Source organism: Acinonyx jubatus, chromosome D2 (assembly GCF_027475565.1).
Source record: "Acinonyx jubatus isolate Ajub_Pintada_27869175 chromosome D2, VMU_Ajub_asm_v1.0, whole genome shotgun sequence".
NCBI classification, from domain to species: Eukaryota; Metazoa; Chordata; class Mammalia; order Carnivora; family Felidae; genus Acinonyx; species Acinonyx jubatus.
In genome coordinates this window covers 55,911,366-55,928,291 of record NC_069393.1, presented here as the reverse complement: position 1 = coordinate 55,928,291, position 16,926 = coordinate 55,911,366, and the positions used below count along the sequence as shown (strand labels likewise).

Sequence of the window (16,926 nt, the reverse complement as noted above, 5' to 3'; positions counted from 1 at the left end):
GCGCCTTGTGACCCCTCCACCAGCCGTCTGAAAAGCTCAGGCCGTCAGGCAAGGCAGTGTCCAGGTAACACGTGGACGAATGGGTGGGTGCCCCTTGAGGAGGGCTGCTCGGGGTCTGGTGATCAGCTGACAGCCGCTCTTAACGAAGCATGGCACACTGTCATTCCCAGGGTAAAGGCGGATAAACTGAGGTTCAAAGCAGTGAAGCAACCTGCCCGAGGTGAAGATGACAGTATGGCCTCCTATTCCCGTATTTCTCTCTCTAGACTCACTGTTTCAACAGTGTAAGCACAGGTCATGGGAGCTTGGTGTCTCTCTCTTGCTCTCTCTTCTCTTTCCTGTTTCTCTTTGTTTTGTGTTCCAGCTCTGTAGGGGCCATTCCTTCTGGCCTGAGAGCGATGGCCAGTGCTTTCCGGAATGTAGGGTGCTTACTGGGTCCCTCACCACTCTTCTGGCAACCTCACATCCTCCCATGGGCCATGGTTGGGGGCGAGTATCATTGGACCCATTTTACAGATCGAGACACTGATGCCTGGAGATTAAACTCCGTGGCCAGTGCCACCAGGATCATAAATGATGAAGCCAGAGCCCAGACTCGGCTCTCCTGACCTGCAGGCTCCTCTTTGCACTCGGTGCCCAAGATGTGTGTACAACCTTTACCTGGGTTTCTAGGGGGAGACAGGGCTTCGTGTGTGTGGCTGGCATGACAGAGTGACAGACTGAAGCAGAAGTGTGGGGGACAGAGCTGGCTGTGGGGGCTGCCTGCACCTGTGCCGTCTTGGGCAGCCACTTAATACGCCAAGGGCACCTCACCCACACGATGGGCCCCACAGTGCCCACGTGGGCATTGGAAGGAACCCCGTGACCAGGACTGGGACGCAAGCCGCCCAGCAGGTCTTAATTTCCTTCTCCTCCTCATCCTACCCTGGAGATTTCTGTCACTTCCAAAACAGGGAGTTGGGCCTTTTGATAATGTGTTGCCCTTCCAGACCCTTTATGACACCTCCTTGGGTCGCCTTCCTGGCAGCCTTCCTGAACCCATGCTGGCCACTGACCCAGGTGTTCCCATTGATGGGAGTGAGAGCTACCACACGTGGACCAGGCAGGACGCTCAGAACTTTATATACGTCACCTCCAGTGTTCACTGGGCAGTTACTGTTATTCCTACTGCACAGATGAGAAAATGATGCAAAAAGAGGTCCAAACAGCAAGCACTCACCAAGCAGGGCTGAGCCAGTCCTTGAACATGGTGTCTGACTCGTGCCCATGTTCTTTCCACCGTACCTCCACCTCCCATTCAAGATGTTTCTCCTCCTCAGGGGTACAAACTCCAGATAATAGAAGTGCCCGTCCTCTCGGATGACTCGGCCTCCATCGGCGTGCTGGGAGGAGACTACTACAGGTGACCCCAGTTTACAAGACTGTTGGGAAGAGTGGGTGCCCAGATAAGTGCCACTCCCCCATAGAGGAGCAGCTCCTCCTTCAGGAATGCCCCCCTAGAAGCTCCTTCCTGCCCAGCCCTGTGTTCAGTGAGAGAGGGGTGGGCACGGAGCACACCCAGGTTTCTGCCCGTCTCCTGGTTCCCACACTCTCAGCAGCATCTGCCGGCATCCGCGATGGGGCCCTAGGGCTTCCCCGCTGGCTCTGTGGCATCCCTTAGCTTGGACACTGCCATCACCAGACCCACACGGGGAACCCCAGGGGGTGGCCTGTGCAGCCTGGGGCTGATCCTCCTGTGGTTAGGTCAGCGAGGGGCGGGAAGGCTTTGCCAGCCAGGTGCTGGGGCCTCGTGAGGTGGCAGTGCCTGTGCCGTGCTGGGAGAGACCCCTGGTTCTGGGAGGGCTGCCGCAGCCTCGTACCTGAATCCTGTCCCCCGTCTTCCTCCAGGAAGCTCCTGCGCTACTATAGCAAGGGCCATCCCGCTGAGGCTGTCAAGTGCCACGAGCTGCTGGCCCTCCACCTGTCGGTCATCCCCACAGACGTGCTGGTGCAGCAGGCCGGCGAGCTGGCCCGGCGCCTGTGGGAAACCTCCCGCGTCCCCTTGCTCTAGGGGCCAGGGCACAGTGCTCCGGCGCGGTCTGTGTGTATCCTGGTCCCCTCGTATAGCACTCACCTAGGGATAGCACAGTCCCCGGGGTCTCTTAAACCCCTTAGACTAGTCTCCCCTCCAAGTAACAAATCCCCAAATCCTTGTCTCTGGAGGAGGAGGGAGGCCAGAGAGGGTCCCTTGGTCTCCTTAAAACAGTAGTGGCTGCGAGGTTAGAACTGGGGTCGGCTGCTTTCAGAGCTGCCTCTCCATCTATGCCCAGGAGACAGGAAGTCCCCAGTGCCTGCAGGTGTCTGAAGATGCCTCCTCATGCTGTTGGAGTGGAGAAAGAGCTCCCTCAGGAAGCCATTTCCTTCTCCAGATGAAAGGTGCCGCCCTAGCCGGGCTGCGATTCACGCTGTGCCTCTTCCTCCCTACGACCCTGGGCAGGTTTCCTCCACCGATAGCCCCTACCTCTCAGGGTGGCCGTGAGGGCTGCTGGACACATGGCAGGTGCTCAATAAATGCTGGTGGTGGTGGTTCAAGCCAAACGTGCCTGGGCTCCTGGGCTGTCCTTGGTGCCCAGCAGTCTGGCCCCTTTGCACCCTGCTCTGTCTCGACTCCTTCCTAGCTCCCACTCAGGTTTGTGTCACTTGGGCCTGTGGATCCCAGGTATAGGTTTTTGAAAACATGCCAGCCGACCCCTGTGTGCCCTGGGTTGAGAACCCCAGCCCCGGGTGGTGCAGTCCCTCTCCTCTAACCTAGAAGCTCCCACCCCAGGAGACACACAAGAACAAGAGACCACCAGAGCCCTGGGACTGGGGAGCATCCGCCGCAGGGATGAGAAAAGCGCCATGGCAGAAGTAGGCACCCAGGCCCCCTGTATGACATGCTGACAGCAGCCAGGCCTTCGGGTCTCTAGTCTTGAGCCGAAACTCATGCAGAGAAGACTGTTCTTTTCTGTTAAGGGAATAGCTGGTGGAGGTGGAGGTGTGGGGGGGAGGACAGAGGTACTGAAAGAGCTAGAAGGACATCTCACACTAACGTCCTCAGAAGGTGGCAGTGAGGGACATTGTCAGCTGAGGTGACTGGGACTTCATTCCTTCATGATATCTTGACTTAATGAATGGAGATTTCAAACCTCAATTGTGTAAGACCCAGAAGAGCACGAAGGGGAAAACTAAGTGTAGAAGCCCACTGCTCTGTAGGGTATCCACTTTTGTCCCCTGATAGTTTTCCTTAATTTTGAGCAGCTACGTGATGTGACACATCTGGTTTAACCAGTCCCCTGAATGTTTCGATATTGTAACACTGGGGTGGACATCCTGCATCAGATTTCAGCAGAGATTTACACATGGTGTAAACCTGGAGTGTCAGGGTGTCTCAGTCACAAGTAGAAGGTTCCACAGAAAGCTCTCCTACTCAGATGCACCTTCTCCACAAATTCTCCCAATTTTAAGATGCATTTCTAATAGTGGGTTTCTAGAATACTGACAGATGTCATAGCAGTACAGACACTCAACTCCTACGGTGCTTTTTTCCTACCATAGAGAAGTGGCCTGCTAGCCAATGGGCAGAGAACAAAGGAGCACCTGATACAAGGCAGGCCAGAGGGTACCAAGGAAGGGTGTTAGCTGAAGATCTTTGCAGATGTGATCTTTAATCCTTGAGGATTTGGGGAAATGGGAAAGGTGCCAAAAGACAGAAGACAGATGACCAGGCCTTCAAAAGAAAAAGGTGAACCCCCATCCCTTGCAAGCTTCTGAGGCGGCCTGTTGAGTGCAGGGTGCTCAAGTGTCTGGGAGAGAACACGCAGCTCTCGGGGGGACCCCAGCGACAGATGTGGCCCTCATTGTACTGAGGCTCTGGTCACGGAGACCCTGTGGGGTTGCCTGGGCCTGCGGTGGGTGTCGAGCCCCTCACCATCCTGCAGGCGGAAGGCTGTGGCCCTAGAACAGTCTCACAGCACGTCCTCTGGACTTGTTCCCCAGCAAATCCCAGACATTAAACCCCTTAATGAGAAGCAGGACAGTGCTGGGGAGGGGGCCCTGCCAGCACACTCTCTGCCTGCATGACCTCCCCGGTCCCTTCTCTGAGCCTCAGTGGCCCTGGTCCATAAAATGGGGTTTCTAGGGTTTCCGTGAGAGGCTGGGGACTGTGGTCGGCACAGCCCCCGCACATGGGAGCCCTAGAGTTAACCGCACAGTGCCTGTTCTACGTTTTGGAGGTGGCACGACTTCTGCCCGGTGAATGGGTGACCTCCCGAGACTCTGCCCTGCCTGGACCCTGAAAGCTGCATGTCCTCTGAGTAGTCCTGGCCCAGAGCCAAGAATGGCAGCTGGACTGCAGCTCCTCCTCTCTTCCTGTTCTCTCCCTGCCCCTCCCCCTGCCCAGGCAGCACAGAAAGCTGATTGTAAGCAAATTCCTGGCCTAGTACTGGGCAGAAATGGCTGCAAGTGGCCGAGGACTCAGCCGGGGCATAGGTGCCTCTTCTTGCCCTGCTTGGAGAGGAGCTCATTGGGAAGCCAGAGGACGCCTAAAGCCTGAGTACGATGCCGTGGTGATAGGAGCAGGTAACCAGGATGTGCTGGAGCTGAGGGGCAGGAAGGTGGCCCTGCTCAGAGCCTGGGGGGTGGGGGAGTGGAGTTGGGGGCGTACTCCCAAGCCCCACCCCTCCCTCTCCTCTGTCCACAGGATGGCCAGGGTTTGGGACAGAACAGAGTCGGGGGGCGGGGCGGGGGTGGAGCCCACTTAGTCTTCGAGCAGGCACCAAGGTTGTGGGGCTGGCTCTGCCATCAACTTGCTGTGTGGTCTGGGGCAGACCCTTGCCCTCTCTGGGCTTTGGTGTTCCCTTCTAGAATGACCAGAGAAGAATAGGTGAGCGCAGGGGTTTCCATGTATCTCCTGCAAAATTAGCCCCTTGGCACCACATTCTTAGAAAGCATATGGTACACAAGGATTGGAAAGAAAGAGCCTTGGGATAACAGACCCATGAAATCCAGTCATACCAAGTGCCCTGACTTCTGGTCGCCACCACTTCGCCAGTAAGACCATGTATCCGGCAAGGAAACTGGACAGTTCTATAAAGGGGGTTAGGGAAAAATAGAAATGAGTCGCGTGTCTGCAGAGGCTAACAGCCCCTGCTGTCTTTCTTGCACATCTGCTGCACTTCGCTGACCCCCAGGCTACAGAGTGTCTGATTCTGACACGTGACTGTGTGAGGGCGTGGGGCTGGGAGAAGGTTACCTTTGCTCAGATCCTTCCATTCACACTCCCTAGGGGCCTCTTCTGGCATTCTCTCCCACTGGGCTTAGACAGACAATGGCAGGATTGAAAGAAGACGTTGGTTACACAGTTTTAAAGCTGCATCCTGTTCTGACATCTCTTCATTTTTGTATGTTCTAAGAGCAGTCATGGCCAGTTAATGTTTTTAACGGTCGCCTCTCCAGGGAAAAATGTGTGCAAATACATATACATAAGTTTAGTATAAATACTGAAATGAAAGAAGCATAGCACACGATTTTACAAATAAGATACACAATACTCTAAATTCCAGGTGGCCAACGGGCTCTCCCCAAACTTCTGGGATTTTTGCTATACTTAGCAACCTTCTGGTTCCTACTGACAAATAAGGCTAGTGCCCAAGGGAATGTTTGACCTTTTGATTGACTTCAAAGAGTAGAAGTGAAGCAAAGCAACAAAGGTACATCTGAACTTCACTTGTTCCATGACGGGAGAGACTTCACTCAAACAGATCATGTTTTTCCCATTCTGGGAGAATACTTTCTTAATTTTTTGTGCTTTTTCACGATGGAACAGCCAGGGACACAGCACACGGTTGGGTTTCATCTGCATTGTTAGCGTTTTCTCCATTGCTTTCATAACTCTAACCATCAACAAAGCAATATATGGAGCCACGATATGTAATGTTCACTGACTTTCATGGTGCAAATACTCCCACCATGGCCACCTTCAAGTTACCACGGTGACGCGGTTGCATGTGAATTTGGAAAAGAGTCGCAGCAGCCCACTGTGACACAGTGCAACCTGCTGACGGCTGCTCAGAGGTAAAAAACCACAAGAGCATAGGTAATTGTGACACATAGTAATATGATGTGGGAAGTTGACAAGTTTTGAGTATGTATGACCTTTGTTTATAATTTATTTCACCATAAGTTTATATAATTTAAATTGTAGCAATGGCTGTGTTTGACAACTGTCACAAACCTCCTGGCTGGGGGGAAACCAGCTGTAGACCTAACTGGGTGCAGTAAATGGCACTGTGCCCCCCCCCCCCAACTCCCTTTCTGCCCTTGGTGACGGCACACCCCTGCTGCCTTCTGGCAGGGACAGTTGACTCCAGGTCACCAGATGCCAGGGTGAATAGCTCACATGTGTGTGAGTCTCAGGTGTGAGTTTTTGCTTGACATTGTTTAATTGCTACACATAAAGGGAAGCCCCGTTTAAGGGCATTTGGGGACCAAGTAAGGAACAGAGTGGCCATCTTGCGAGAGAAGGGTTATCTCTGCTCCCTGAGGTCACACCACTACCTGGGAGCCACCTTGAAGATGACCCTGATTAGTCACTTGACTAAATATGCCTAAGAGTGACCCAAGGAGCTTGTTAAAATGCAGTTCCTGGGCCTTGCCCCTGGTGATTAGGATTCAGTGGAAGTCAGCACATCTGACCAGAATTTGGAGTGGGCCTGACGCGGGCGGCTGCAGGCCACATTTGAAAGTCCGAGTCCAGAGCAGCTTCCCTCACGAGCCCCATGTGCCTGGCTATCTATGGATCCCTGGAGTCAGGCTGGAGGTTATCAGAGCCTGTAGCTTAAGACCCCCTCACAGGGGAAGGAGAGGTCACCAGAAGCCACAGGAGGGCCCAGGCAGGACTGGGGGATGGACAAGAGGGTCCTGGGCTGATGGAATCTTGACCTTTGTCATTTGAGGTCTGTTTGTGCACCTATGGGCTAACGCGTGATGACTGAACTGGACCGAGTTGCCTGGAAGCTTTTATTCAGTTTCTGAGATTTATGATCACTACTCAAGAGACAAATAGCTACCATTTACTGTGGGCCTGCCCAGGGTCAGGTGCTTTACATATATTATTGGTTTTTCTCCCTCCAACACTGCAAGAAGCCCAAAGCTCATGGCAGGTCAGAGTGACTCTCCGAGGGCCATGTTCTGTAAATAGCAGAAACCAGGTTGAGCCCAGGACAGTCTGCCTTTAATTTGATGTATATATTAGAGAGCAGGACTTTTCAAACTGCAGGTTGCAACCCATTCATGAATCCCATCCAGCATATTTTTTAAACCTTATTAAGAAACTTTTCAAAATATATAAAAACAGTAGGTTAACTCATCTTTCCAAATGAAATATAATCAAATGGATCTTCACAAGTTTATCACGTGGATGAGTTGATATTGTTCATGAAGCTTTTGTCTGTTAAATACATTTCTAGGTGGGTTGTGTACCAAGTCACGGTGTAAAACGCACTTCCTCCTGTGGCTCATGGTCAAAGGGAGTTGAAAAGCTCTGTTTTAGAGATTCCTTTAATGGAAGAGAAGTTGGCTCAATGACTTCTCAAATTCTGGGAGTCTGTGTGTGGAAAATGTAAAACAAAGTCAGCTCAGCCATGAAGAAATCCATCATGTGGGTCATTGCTGCCTCCTATTTATGGATGTTTGTCAAATTAATGGCTGAACGTTTTATTTGAGTGAACGCCAGGTTCAGGTTGGTGCTCAGAGAACATAGTCTTCTGCTGACATCCCTGAAGACTCAGAGTGACCTTCTGTCACCAAGGAGGAATGTGTGCCAAGTGTTCCAGACAAGGCCTGTCCCCACTACTTGAAAACAACCAGGGCCTGTTCTCTGCCCGACAAGGGATTCTTCAGCAGCAGCTCCGAGTTATCCTGAGAGTGAGGGAAGAAGAGGCCTCCCACCCCACCGGCTGTGCTTGGCTCTGATGGCCGCATCAGAATGACCTGGGGGCTTGTGAGAAATCCGTCCCAGGGCCCCGCCTTCACCCTGCTGAGCTGACTCTGGGGAGGGGTTCTCGGGTGGTCCTGAAGCTTCTCGAAACAGGAGAAGCACTTGCTACCAGGGGGGCCTGGTGTGCAACATGGGATCCCAAGTCAAGTTTAGGGCTCCTAACCCAGGGGCAGCCCTCCTAAGATCTTTGGAAAGAAACTTAAACATGTAAAATAGCAAAGTTCACCCAATCAGCTGGCACTCCTTAAGCTGTCTGTGTTCAGTTACTTCATTTTGAACTGTTCCCATCTTACCCCAGGAATGTTGGTGGTTGACAAAGACAAAGTCACGTGACTAAAGCCTTCCGGGGCACTACAGTGAACCACGCTTGGGGAGAACAAGCCACATTGGACAGCATCCGTCCACATGCCCAGCACGCACCTGGACGGCCGGTGATTCCACACCTGACAAGGAGGGCTTGTCTGCCTAGCAGCATACCAGCCACGCTCCCCTTCTGTCCCTGCCACGGAAACCGTGACTCTCCCTCACTTGCTCATCCCCAGGTGCTGGGAAGCCCAGCAATGCGAGGCTTCGTGAGATAGCTTTTGTCTGATGACTGTGGATTTCTCCTCACCCATCACTCCAGCGTGGAGCCACTGGCCAGGCCAGGGTGACGGGACATTTTTCGAGCCAGGACAAGAACCAGGGTTTTCTGACTCCCCACAGACCAGGTGTTTTATGGCATCAAGCTAGATGCTGTTGCAACATCCAACTCTCTGCTACCTCCCCAGGATCTTCACGAGCATGGGGCCAGGGATGGGTGACCACGTTCCTCAGGTATATGTCTGTCTGCTTGCTGACCACTGCTGCTCTCCTCCTCTTTCCCTTGTCTCATTGCAGGACACAATGGGCTGGTGGCTGTGAGTACCTCCCCCTCTGCCCCACTTCATGACCCCTGGACATGAGGTTGTCGCCGGAATGTGAGGAAGCAGGCAGGGTGTGGGCCACAGGAGACATGGGGAGGCAGGCTAGCCTCCTCTCCAGGGCACTGATTGGTGGCTGTCAAATGGATTTCTTTGGTAGTTAAGGAGAGTATCGGAGGCTCTCTTTCCTCTCCTCTCCATAACATATGTGCATTTCCCCCATGACTTTGGGAGAGTCAGGGAGCTTTCAGAAACAAGATGATGAAGAGGTGGGAGCATATGTAACTGACATAGGCTGGGAGACATATCAGAGCCTGGGGAGCTGAGGCCTGGTGGGTGGGGCCCTCTGACTACAGATGAGGGGGCGGTCCTTGTGTATATAGTCCCTGTGCTGCACAGCTGGGTCTCCACCATGTGTCACCCTGAAGTACCCAGCAGCCACACAGCCCCAGGTATACCCTGGAGACAGCGAGAAAGCCAGGCTAGCTGAGGAGGCAGGGCCCTGCCACAACACCACTGGCTTCTAGGTCCAAAGCTGAGCCAGGTCAGGGCTATCCTGAGGCTGTGCTTCTCAAACTCTGGTCCCTGTACCCCTAGAAAGCTAAAGTGTGTGCTAAAGGTGTTCACAAGACAAGCACGGTATATCCTCCTGAAGCAGAGGCTGCTCTAGAATATCCATACAGGAGGACTTCGCAATGCTGGGGAGAGGGGGCCGTGAGACTTGCGTGAAATCTTAATCTTTTTCCCTATTAGTTTTACTTGAACATTTTACAGGGAGTGCTATGTAACTCAACTGATCAGTAATTTAAAACATTGATTTTATGTTAATATGAACACAGGCTCATCCCCCAGCTCTGCCACTTTCTATCTGTGAAGGTCAAGGCAAGTCATTTAGGCTCTCTCAACCACGGTAAAAGAATAAAAATGCCCAGTCTCAGAGTTGCCATAAAGCCAGCAAGTGACATGCCTTAAGGACCAGCCACACAAAGCCTCACAGATGGGGACTCTTGTTATTGGAGGTTCCCAGCCCAAGGGAGGTTGGTGTCAGTGCCCTCCAGCCGAAGACCCACCCAGATGCAGCCCTGCCATTCAGGGAGTTGGGTGATGACTGGCTTCGGTGGGGGGGGAGTGCAGCTCAGGAGAAGGGGGTTAAGAAGAGCCTATTCTAGGATATGAACTCTGGTTGGATGATCTGGGGGGCAAAAGAGGGGTTTGCTCTAGACTGGATACTGTCAGAGCAGGAATGCCCCTGCGACTAGCATCTCGATAAATCTGATCTATGGGGAGAGGGACCAGTAGGAGGAGAGGATAACTGGTAAGGAAGCAGCAACCACTAATTTTGGCCAAGAGAGGAGGCGGTGTTGGGTATCTTGTGGGTGACCCAGAGCCCTTGTTTTATGTTTGTACTCAGACAAAATTGTGAGATGGGCTTGTTCTGTCCCATTTATCATGGTCTCAGTCTGAGGTTGTCATTCTGTGAGGCTGCTCAAGTGTTATGGGAGAGTATGGTTTATGGCCAAGGGCCAGGCGGCTTCCCAATGCCAGAGTGGCTTTTTTTCTTCCACACTGAGATGTGTCAGGAGTATAGATCCTGAGTCCAGACCATCTGGGTTCAATTCCCAACACCTCTACTCTGTGAGCCTGAGGCAAGCTACCTCCTTGGGCCTCAGTTTCCTCATCTGTGAAATGAGGAGAATCATAGCACCTGCCCCTAGGGTTGTGAGGTGGATTAAATGGGGTGATGCACTCACAGGGTGTGGCACAGAGTCACTGCCAAGTAAACTTTTAGAAACAAGCTTTCTGAGTTACACCGTTTCTGTTGTTATCTTGGCAGGGATGGTAGTGGGAGGACCAGCACTGCAGGTCTGTAGACTCAGGGCCAGTTCAGTTTAACAGATACTTATTGATTTCCCATTAAGTGCTAGGAAAAATTAATAAAATCCCTGCAATATTTGTCCCCTCGCCCCCCAAATAAAGCTGTGCTATAAAGGTAGCTTCCTCTCTTGGGCACGTGCTGTGTGTCAGGGATCAGTGCGTGAAGCAGGCCAAGGGGTGTTACCATCATCAGGCCCGTATTTGCACTGGAGGAAACAGGCCAGATGGATTAGGTGCTGAGGCCACTCCAGCAGAAAGAGGAAGTAGAGCTTGGCAGTCTAGCTTGGTGCTCACTGGGCAAGCTCACGTGCTGCCTCTGTGCTTCTGAGGAGGCACGAGGCTTACCCTCACCTAGAGGAGATGGGCACCCTGAGCGGGCCTGGGCAGGGTGCAGTGTGACTTCCCAGAGCCACCCAGGCCATGCAGGAGGGAAGGTCACCTTCAGCTGGGACATGGAGGGGCAGGACCAGTCATGTTGCATCTTGCAAGACATCTGGGAAAGTGCGAATTTACGGAGGAAGCAAGGGGAATGGCATCCCCAGAGGCGGGAACAGCATGAGCCTAGGGTTAGCACGCTGGCCCTGTAGCGAGGACCCTGAGCTGGCAGGTGGGCCCCAGCGATGAAGGGAAGACCCTGTGTACCCCCCAGGCGGCGTACCTGCAGAGACTGGGGGTGAACACGGCAGTCTTCGAGAGACGCCCAGTGATTGGAGGTGCAGCTGTCACCGAGGAGATCATCCCAGGTGAGCCCTGAGAGGTGGTGTGGGGGTGGCAGAGGGTGACCAGTGGTGACCACCGGTGACTGTCTTTATCGGATTCCATTTCAGGGTTTAAGTTCTCCCGAGCATCCTACCTCCTCAGCCTGCTGAGGCCACAGATTTACACCGACCTGGAGCTGAAGGTAGAACTGCCCCCGCTGCGCTCCGCCCCCCCCCCCCCCCCAGTTCTACCCATGGCCTGACGGTGGGGGAGGGGCGGTTCCAGCTTCCCCACCTGGGGTGAAGCCTCCCTATTTTGTACCCACGTGGTTCCCTGCACCTGGGTTCTCTCTTCTATCCAAGGGTTTGTCTACCCACATGCTCTCTTTGGTGCATTCCCGCAGATGGGTTTTGTGAAGCCTACCCAGTGCCTTAAAGATGGGAAATTTCACATAAAACTTGGACATCTTTTGAAGAACAAGCCTTGTCAACACCAGGCCCATGTTCCTGCATGCAACACTGGCTGGTGCCTTGCACGGGACTGGGGTTCCAGCTCTGCCCGGCCCCATCACCTCCTGGCATGTCACCTGGCCCTCGCTGGGTACCTGCCTGAACCCCTGGGCCTCTGACAAGAGCCCGGTTTCTTCCCTCATTAATCTTTAGATCCTGTTACCATTCTCAGTCTCTTGAGCAGGAAGTTGGACCCCAGGGATTTTCAGTTCCTCTGGCTCCTGGGCTGCTTTGAGGGGTCCTGAGAACGCTGACTGGCCCCTAGATGACTCCTCTTAGTCAGCTTAACCTTGGGCCACAGGCTGACCCAGCTCTGCCCCTGTCCTTGCAGATCACTGCCTCTTCTGTAAACTCGGTCCCCACATTTCTGGAGCCCACTTAGCTTCTCCCTGCTTGTGCCTGGGTCACCACTACTCAGGGAAAAGGATCCTGTGTATCATCCATACAAGAAGCTGTGAGCACTTTAGCATCAACTTTGCTCTAAATTGAAAGTTTGAAGTTAATAAGATCTTCAACCACTATTGCCTACTTAGAGAAATCACGGCCAACCAGGCAGGACCGGATGAAATCTAGCCAAGGCCTGGGAAAGGGTCTCTGGTCCACAGTCCACACCAGATTAGAGCTGAAGGCAACCTGCAAACGCACGCATTATACATAGTGGCAGATGTGGCTGCAGATGGGGACTGTGGGTAGACCCTCCTTTTGAAAAATCTAACTTCTGAAAACTCAGGATGACAGAATGGAAATTTCCACGAGTATTCTCTTTCTAGAAGTTACTCATTTGAAAATGTTTTCTGTCATAGGGTTCCTTTAACTAGAAACTCCCAAGCGAATTGAGTGTATGACTTGACCCCTAACCTTAGGCTGCATTAATAGGAGCGTGGTGCCCAAATCATGGGACAGAACAGTCCTGCTTCGTGATGCACAGAATTAATCCCGGGCGGAGCCTGGAGGGGTGAATAGGACACTGGCAACCTGGAAGGCGTCTACAACAGGGCAACTGAAGTCGTTCTAGGAATGTCCTCTTTCCAGACAACAATAAAGAACAGTTTAATTACCAGTGTCACAACCTGGGCTACAAGCTCTAATGCTCTATCAATTGGGCTGCACCTGTGAGACAAGAACTGTTTTAGTGTTCCCGTTTTATGACGAGGGAACCGAGGTGCTGGGAGGTTAAGTTCACACACTGGGAAATGGCAGAATTTGCATCAGGTCTACCTGCCTCCTGCTCCCTGTTCTTGAGGTCCAGTGTGCCGCCACAGGCATCCTGATAGCGATCCTGCACGTTACGGTTTGCAATGGACAAGGTCACAGGCAGGAGCTCTCCAGGTGGGACCTGGGCAGAGGACAGGGCTGAGCTTACACACCCTAGGACCTAACAGTTTTGAGTCCCTGCTTGGTGGTTTTATCAGCTGCCTTCCAGCGCCCCGTCTTTCTCATCTGTAAGGTGGGGATGGTGATAGTACCTACATGGTGAGGCTATTGTGGTGGTTTTAATAGGTTCACTCATCATTAGTGCAGTGCCTGGGGCATGGTTAGTACTCAATAATTGTCAGCTAGCACTATAACTCCCATGTAGCAGCTGAGAAAACTGAGGCCACAGAAAGATAAGGCAGCCGACCCGGGGACCCGGGCCGGCCACTGCCTATCAGACCCGGCCACTACAGGCCTGTCCCCGGTTAGACTAAGCCCTCACCTAAAGTGTGAGGCTAGCCTTTCGTGCCACTGTGTCTCTTCCATCCTTGAGCCAGAGGGTGGTTTACCCCACCCACTCGGGGCCTCAGTGGGGCCTGCGTTCTGGATCTTAGTTTCCCCAGCTGTCAACAAGAACATCAGATTGGATCACCTCCCGGGTCTATCCACTATCCTGGTTTGCTTTGATAGCCACCCCACATTAAGCAGTGGAATCCAGGCTGGGAGGGCAGAGTTCTGCCCTGGGGGTCTTTTCTCCCGCATCAGCCAGGGGCTGCCTTATCCTGCTCTTCCTGGGCCAGCCTTGACCTCATTCAAGTGGCAACCCCTTGTCCTCCCTCCCCTTCCTCTCTGTTCTTCCGGGTCTTAACCAGATCAGTGTGCTCCCACTTTGCTCCCTGGAAACCTGATGCAAGGCTCTCAAACTTTCAGGTCTGTCAGAACAATGTGGGAAACTGATGGGACCCTGGGGGACCTTGATTTGAGGGCTGATTCTGCAGGACTATGCTGGGGCCCGGAACCACACCCTTTGAATCTCCCTTACCTCTGGTCCCTCATATACACCTTGTCCCTTCCTAGCGATTTCCACCCAGGATGCTATGCGTGCTGAGAACACTTGTGGGGAAATCAGAAGAAGGGCTTTGTTTTTATAAGAGAACTGCACGATCTGAACCAATCTAATGGTGATTCAACATGCCTCTTCTGATTCTGACACCACATAATTAAAGCCATCAAGAATGGCAAAGGTTCAATTGATGAGAAAGTCCTGAGTCAGACAAAAAAAAAAAAAAATCATATTCAATTAGTTCTACTTGAAATAACTCTTGGGTCCCTTATCTGGGGTGGGTTATTGATTCATTCATTCAGTAAACGTTTCTGAGCCCCTTCTCTGTGTCCCGCACTGGGAGAAGCCCTTGGGGACACTGCGGTGAATGGGGGCAGCAAGGCTTCTGCCTTAGGAAGGGAACTTCAAGTAGAGGTAGGTGTTGCCTAAAGAAAGGAAAACAAGACAATATGGTAGTGAAGGACCAGAAGTCCAGCCTGGACTGGCAACCAGGAAAACTTCCCTGAGGAGGTGACATTTGAACTGACATGCGGATGCTAAGAAGTCACCAGCCTTGTGGTCACCTGAGCAGAGAATGTTCCAGTCAGAGGGAAGTAGACAGGCCCAAGGCAGAAGAAAGTAGACTGTGATGGCAGAGGGGCAGCTGAGGGTGTGGGAGAGGGGGTCCGGATCAGTTGACATAGGGCCTTGTAGGCTGTAAAGGAGGGACTGCATTTTATTCTGAGTGCCATGGGCAGAAGAAGTGGAGGGATGGAGTTTATGACTTCATGAAAGGTCAGTCCGCCTGCTGGGTGGTGTGGAATGTGGTAGAAGCGGCTGTGGTCTCAAGGAGATGGGTGAGGCGGTGGCTGCGGTAGTTCACAAGATGGTGGCTTGGGCTGAGGGGCAGTGGAGATGGAGAGAAGTAGACAACTTCTGGAGACTCGGCCAGTGAGACTTGGTGACTGTTGGGATGAGGGGAAAGGAAAAGGAGAAACTAAGGATACTTCCTGGGTGAGAAAGACTAACCTGAGAGAAACCAACCTGAAATTTTCTCCAGCTTGGATCAAATACATTTCCCCATGTTGGTGTTAGAAAGGACTCTGGAGGTCTTCCAGCCCAAACCCCTACCAAACCTTTGGACTCACCTCCACAGAATGCTCTCCCCATGGCGATCCCACCATCTGGAATATCTCTGGCTTAGGGAAATGTCAGCTGTAATTGTTGGAGAGGGCTTTTTTGGTTTCCTTGTGTTTTTCAGAACTTCTACTCACAGATCTTGTTTCTGTCTCTGGACATGTACCTGGTCTGCAACATGGCATTCATTTATTCAGTCAACAGAATACGTATTGATTGCACTATATCTAGGTGCTAAGGATATAGCACTGAGAAAAGAAACTATGTCCTTGAGCTCATAGAGCTGACATTCCACTTGGGGGAGACTGGGTAACTAAGTATGCAGTTAGCCAGGGGGCAGTAAGTGCTTCAAAGACAAATAAAGCAAGACGAGGGGGCAGAAAGTGCTGGGCTGGTAAGGGAGGCCTTGCTGCTCAGGTGACATGTGAACAGAGCAGTCAGAGAGGAGAGGGAGCTGGCCAAGGATCTGGGAAAGAAGTCTCTAGGTGCCAAATTCATCAGGTTAAACACATTAAATACGTACAGCTTTTGGTATGTCACTCATACCTCAATAAAGTGGTTTCAGAAAAAAACAAGTCTTTAGTTGGAATAGTAAGTCTTATTTGTGGGGCCAGCTCAGGCCCCTTGTGTTTTATCTGTACCTCCATTGAGGAAGTAGATGTGCTCTTGGAAAGTTCTGTTTGCCAGTCAAATATTTGTAAGTCAAATCATATTTTAAATGCATCAAGGGAACTTCCATTTAAAGTGACCCTGGAGTAAATGAGTCTGCAAAGTAAATAAAATTTTTTGATGTGAATAATTTATCTACCTCGTAAGTATAGATTTTCACATAACCATTGCTTTATTGTGTCTTTCTAAATTTTAATTATTTATTTCTGAAGTGGGGGCAGTTATAGACTAGTGCTGAGAGTCAGAGCTTTGGAGTCACAGAGATGTGGTTTTGAAACCCAGATCCACCTCCCAAGGTGACCTTGGACAAGTTATGTCACTGCCCTGTGCCTCTGTTGTATTCGTAAAATGAGGACAATGTACTTACAGTTGTTGTGAGGTGATCATTGTAAACCTTAGTACAGTCCTTGGCACAGGGTAGCTTGGTGTGGTGTGGTATAGTGTGGTGTGGGATGGTGTGGTGTAGTGTGGCATGGTGTGGCATGACATGTTGTGGTATGGCGTGGCCTGCCGAAGAGTGCCTGGGCAAGCATGCTTTTTATGCACTTACATTAGAAAACGTAAGAACCAGTGCCACGTGCCTCGGGGAACTGTTTGCAGAGACCTAAATTGTTGCAAACCCAATCAGAGAAGGGTCAAGGGCAGAGGCCACAGATCCCTTAAAATGTTGCTTTGCTATGTGTGTCCTGCAGAAACACGGGCTGAGGCTTCATCTTCGGAACCCCTACTCCTTCACCCCAATGCTGGAAGAGGGCACAGGGAACAAGGTCCCCAGGTCCCTTCTTCTGGGCACAGACATGGCGGAAAACCAGAAGCAGATTGCCCAGTTCTCGCGGAGAGATGCGCAGGTAGGGAAAGGGACTGGCAACGGGTCTCCTCCTC

General features: G+C 52.0%; 2 protein-coding genes across 21 annotated transcripts in view; both read left to right on the top strand.

Moving 5' to 3' along the window:
• The window catches only part of HPS1 (HPS1 biogenesis of lysosomal organelles complex 3 subunit 1), a 32,827-nt gene extending 22,281 nt beyond the window's left edge, over nt 1–10,546 (top strand). For 18 of the 20 annotated variants that reach the window (XM_053207755.1, XM_027062804.2, XM_053207746.1 and 15 more), the window contains 4 exons: nt 1,320–1,402; nt 1,888–4,599; nt 8,316–8,448; nt 8,897–10,546. In XM_053207755.1, the coding sequence (XP_053063730.1) occupies nt 1,320–1,402; nt 1,888–2,050 (246 nt within the window). In that variant the 3' untranslated portion in view covers nt 2,051–4,599; nt 8,316–8,448; nt 8,897–10,546. The remainder of the gene's footprint in view (nt 1–1,319; nt 1,403–1,887; nt 4,600–8,315; nt 8,449–8,896) is intronic. The other 2 variants (XM_027062797.2, XM_053207748.1) reach the window with 2 other exon arrangements.
• The window catches only part of PYROXD2 (pyridine nucleotide-disulphide oxidoreductase domain 2), a 26,199-nt gene continuing 13,738 nt past the window's right edge, over nt 4,466–16,926 (top strand). The window contains exons 1-5 of the mRNA XM_027062814.2: nt 4,466–4,599; nt 8,897–8,916; nt 11,444–11,537; nt 11,622–11,695; nt 16,737–16,892. Of these exons, the coding sequence (XP_026918615.1) occupies nt 4,473–4,599; nt 8,897–8,916; nt 11,444–11,537; nt 11,622–11,695; nt 16,737–16,892 (471 nt within the window). The 5' untranslated portion in view covers nt 4,466–4,472. The remainder of the gene's footprint in view (nt 4,600–8,896; nt 8,917–11,443; nt 11,538–11,621; nt 11,696–16,736; nt 16,893–16,926) is intronic.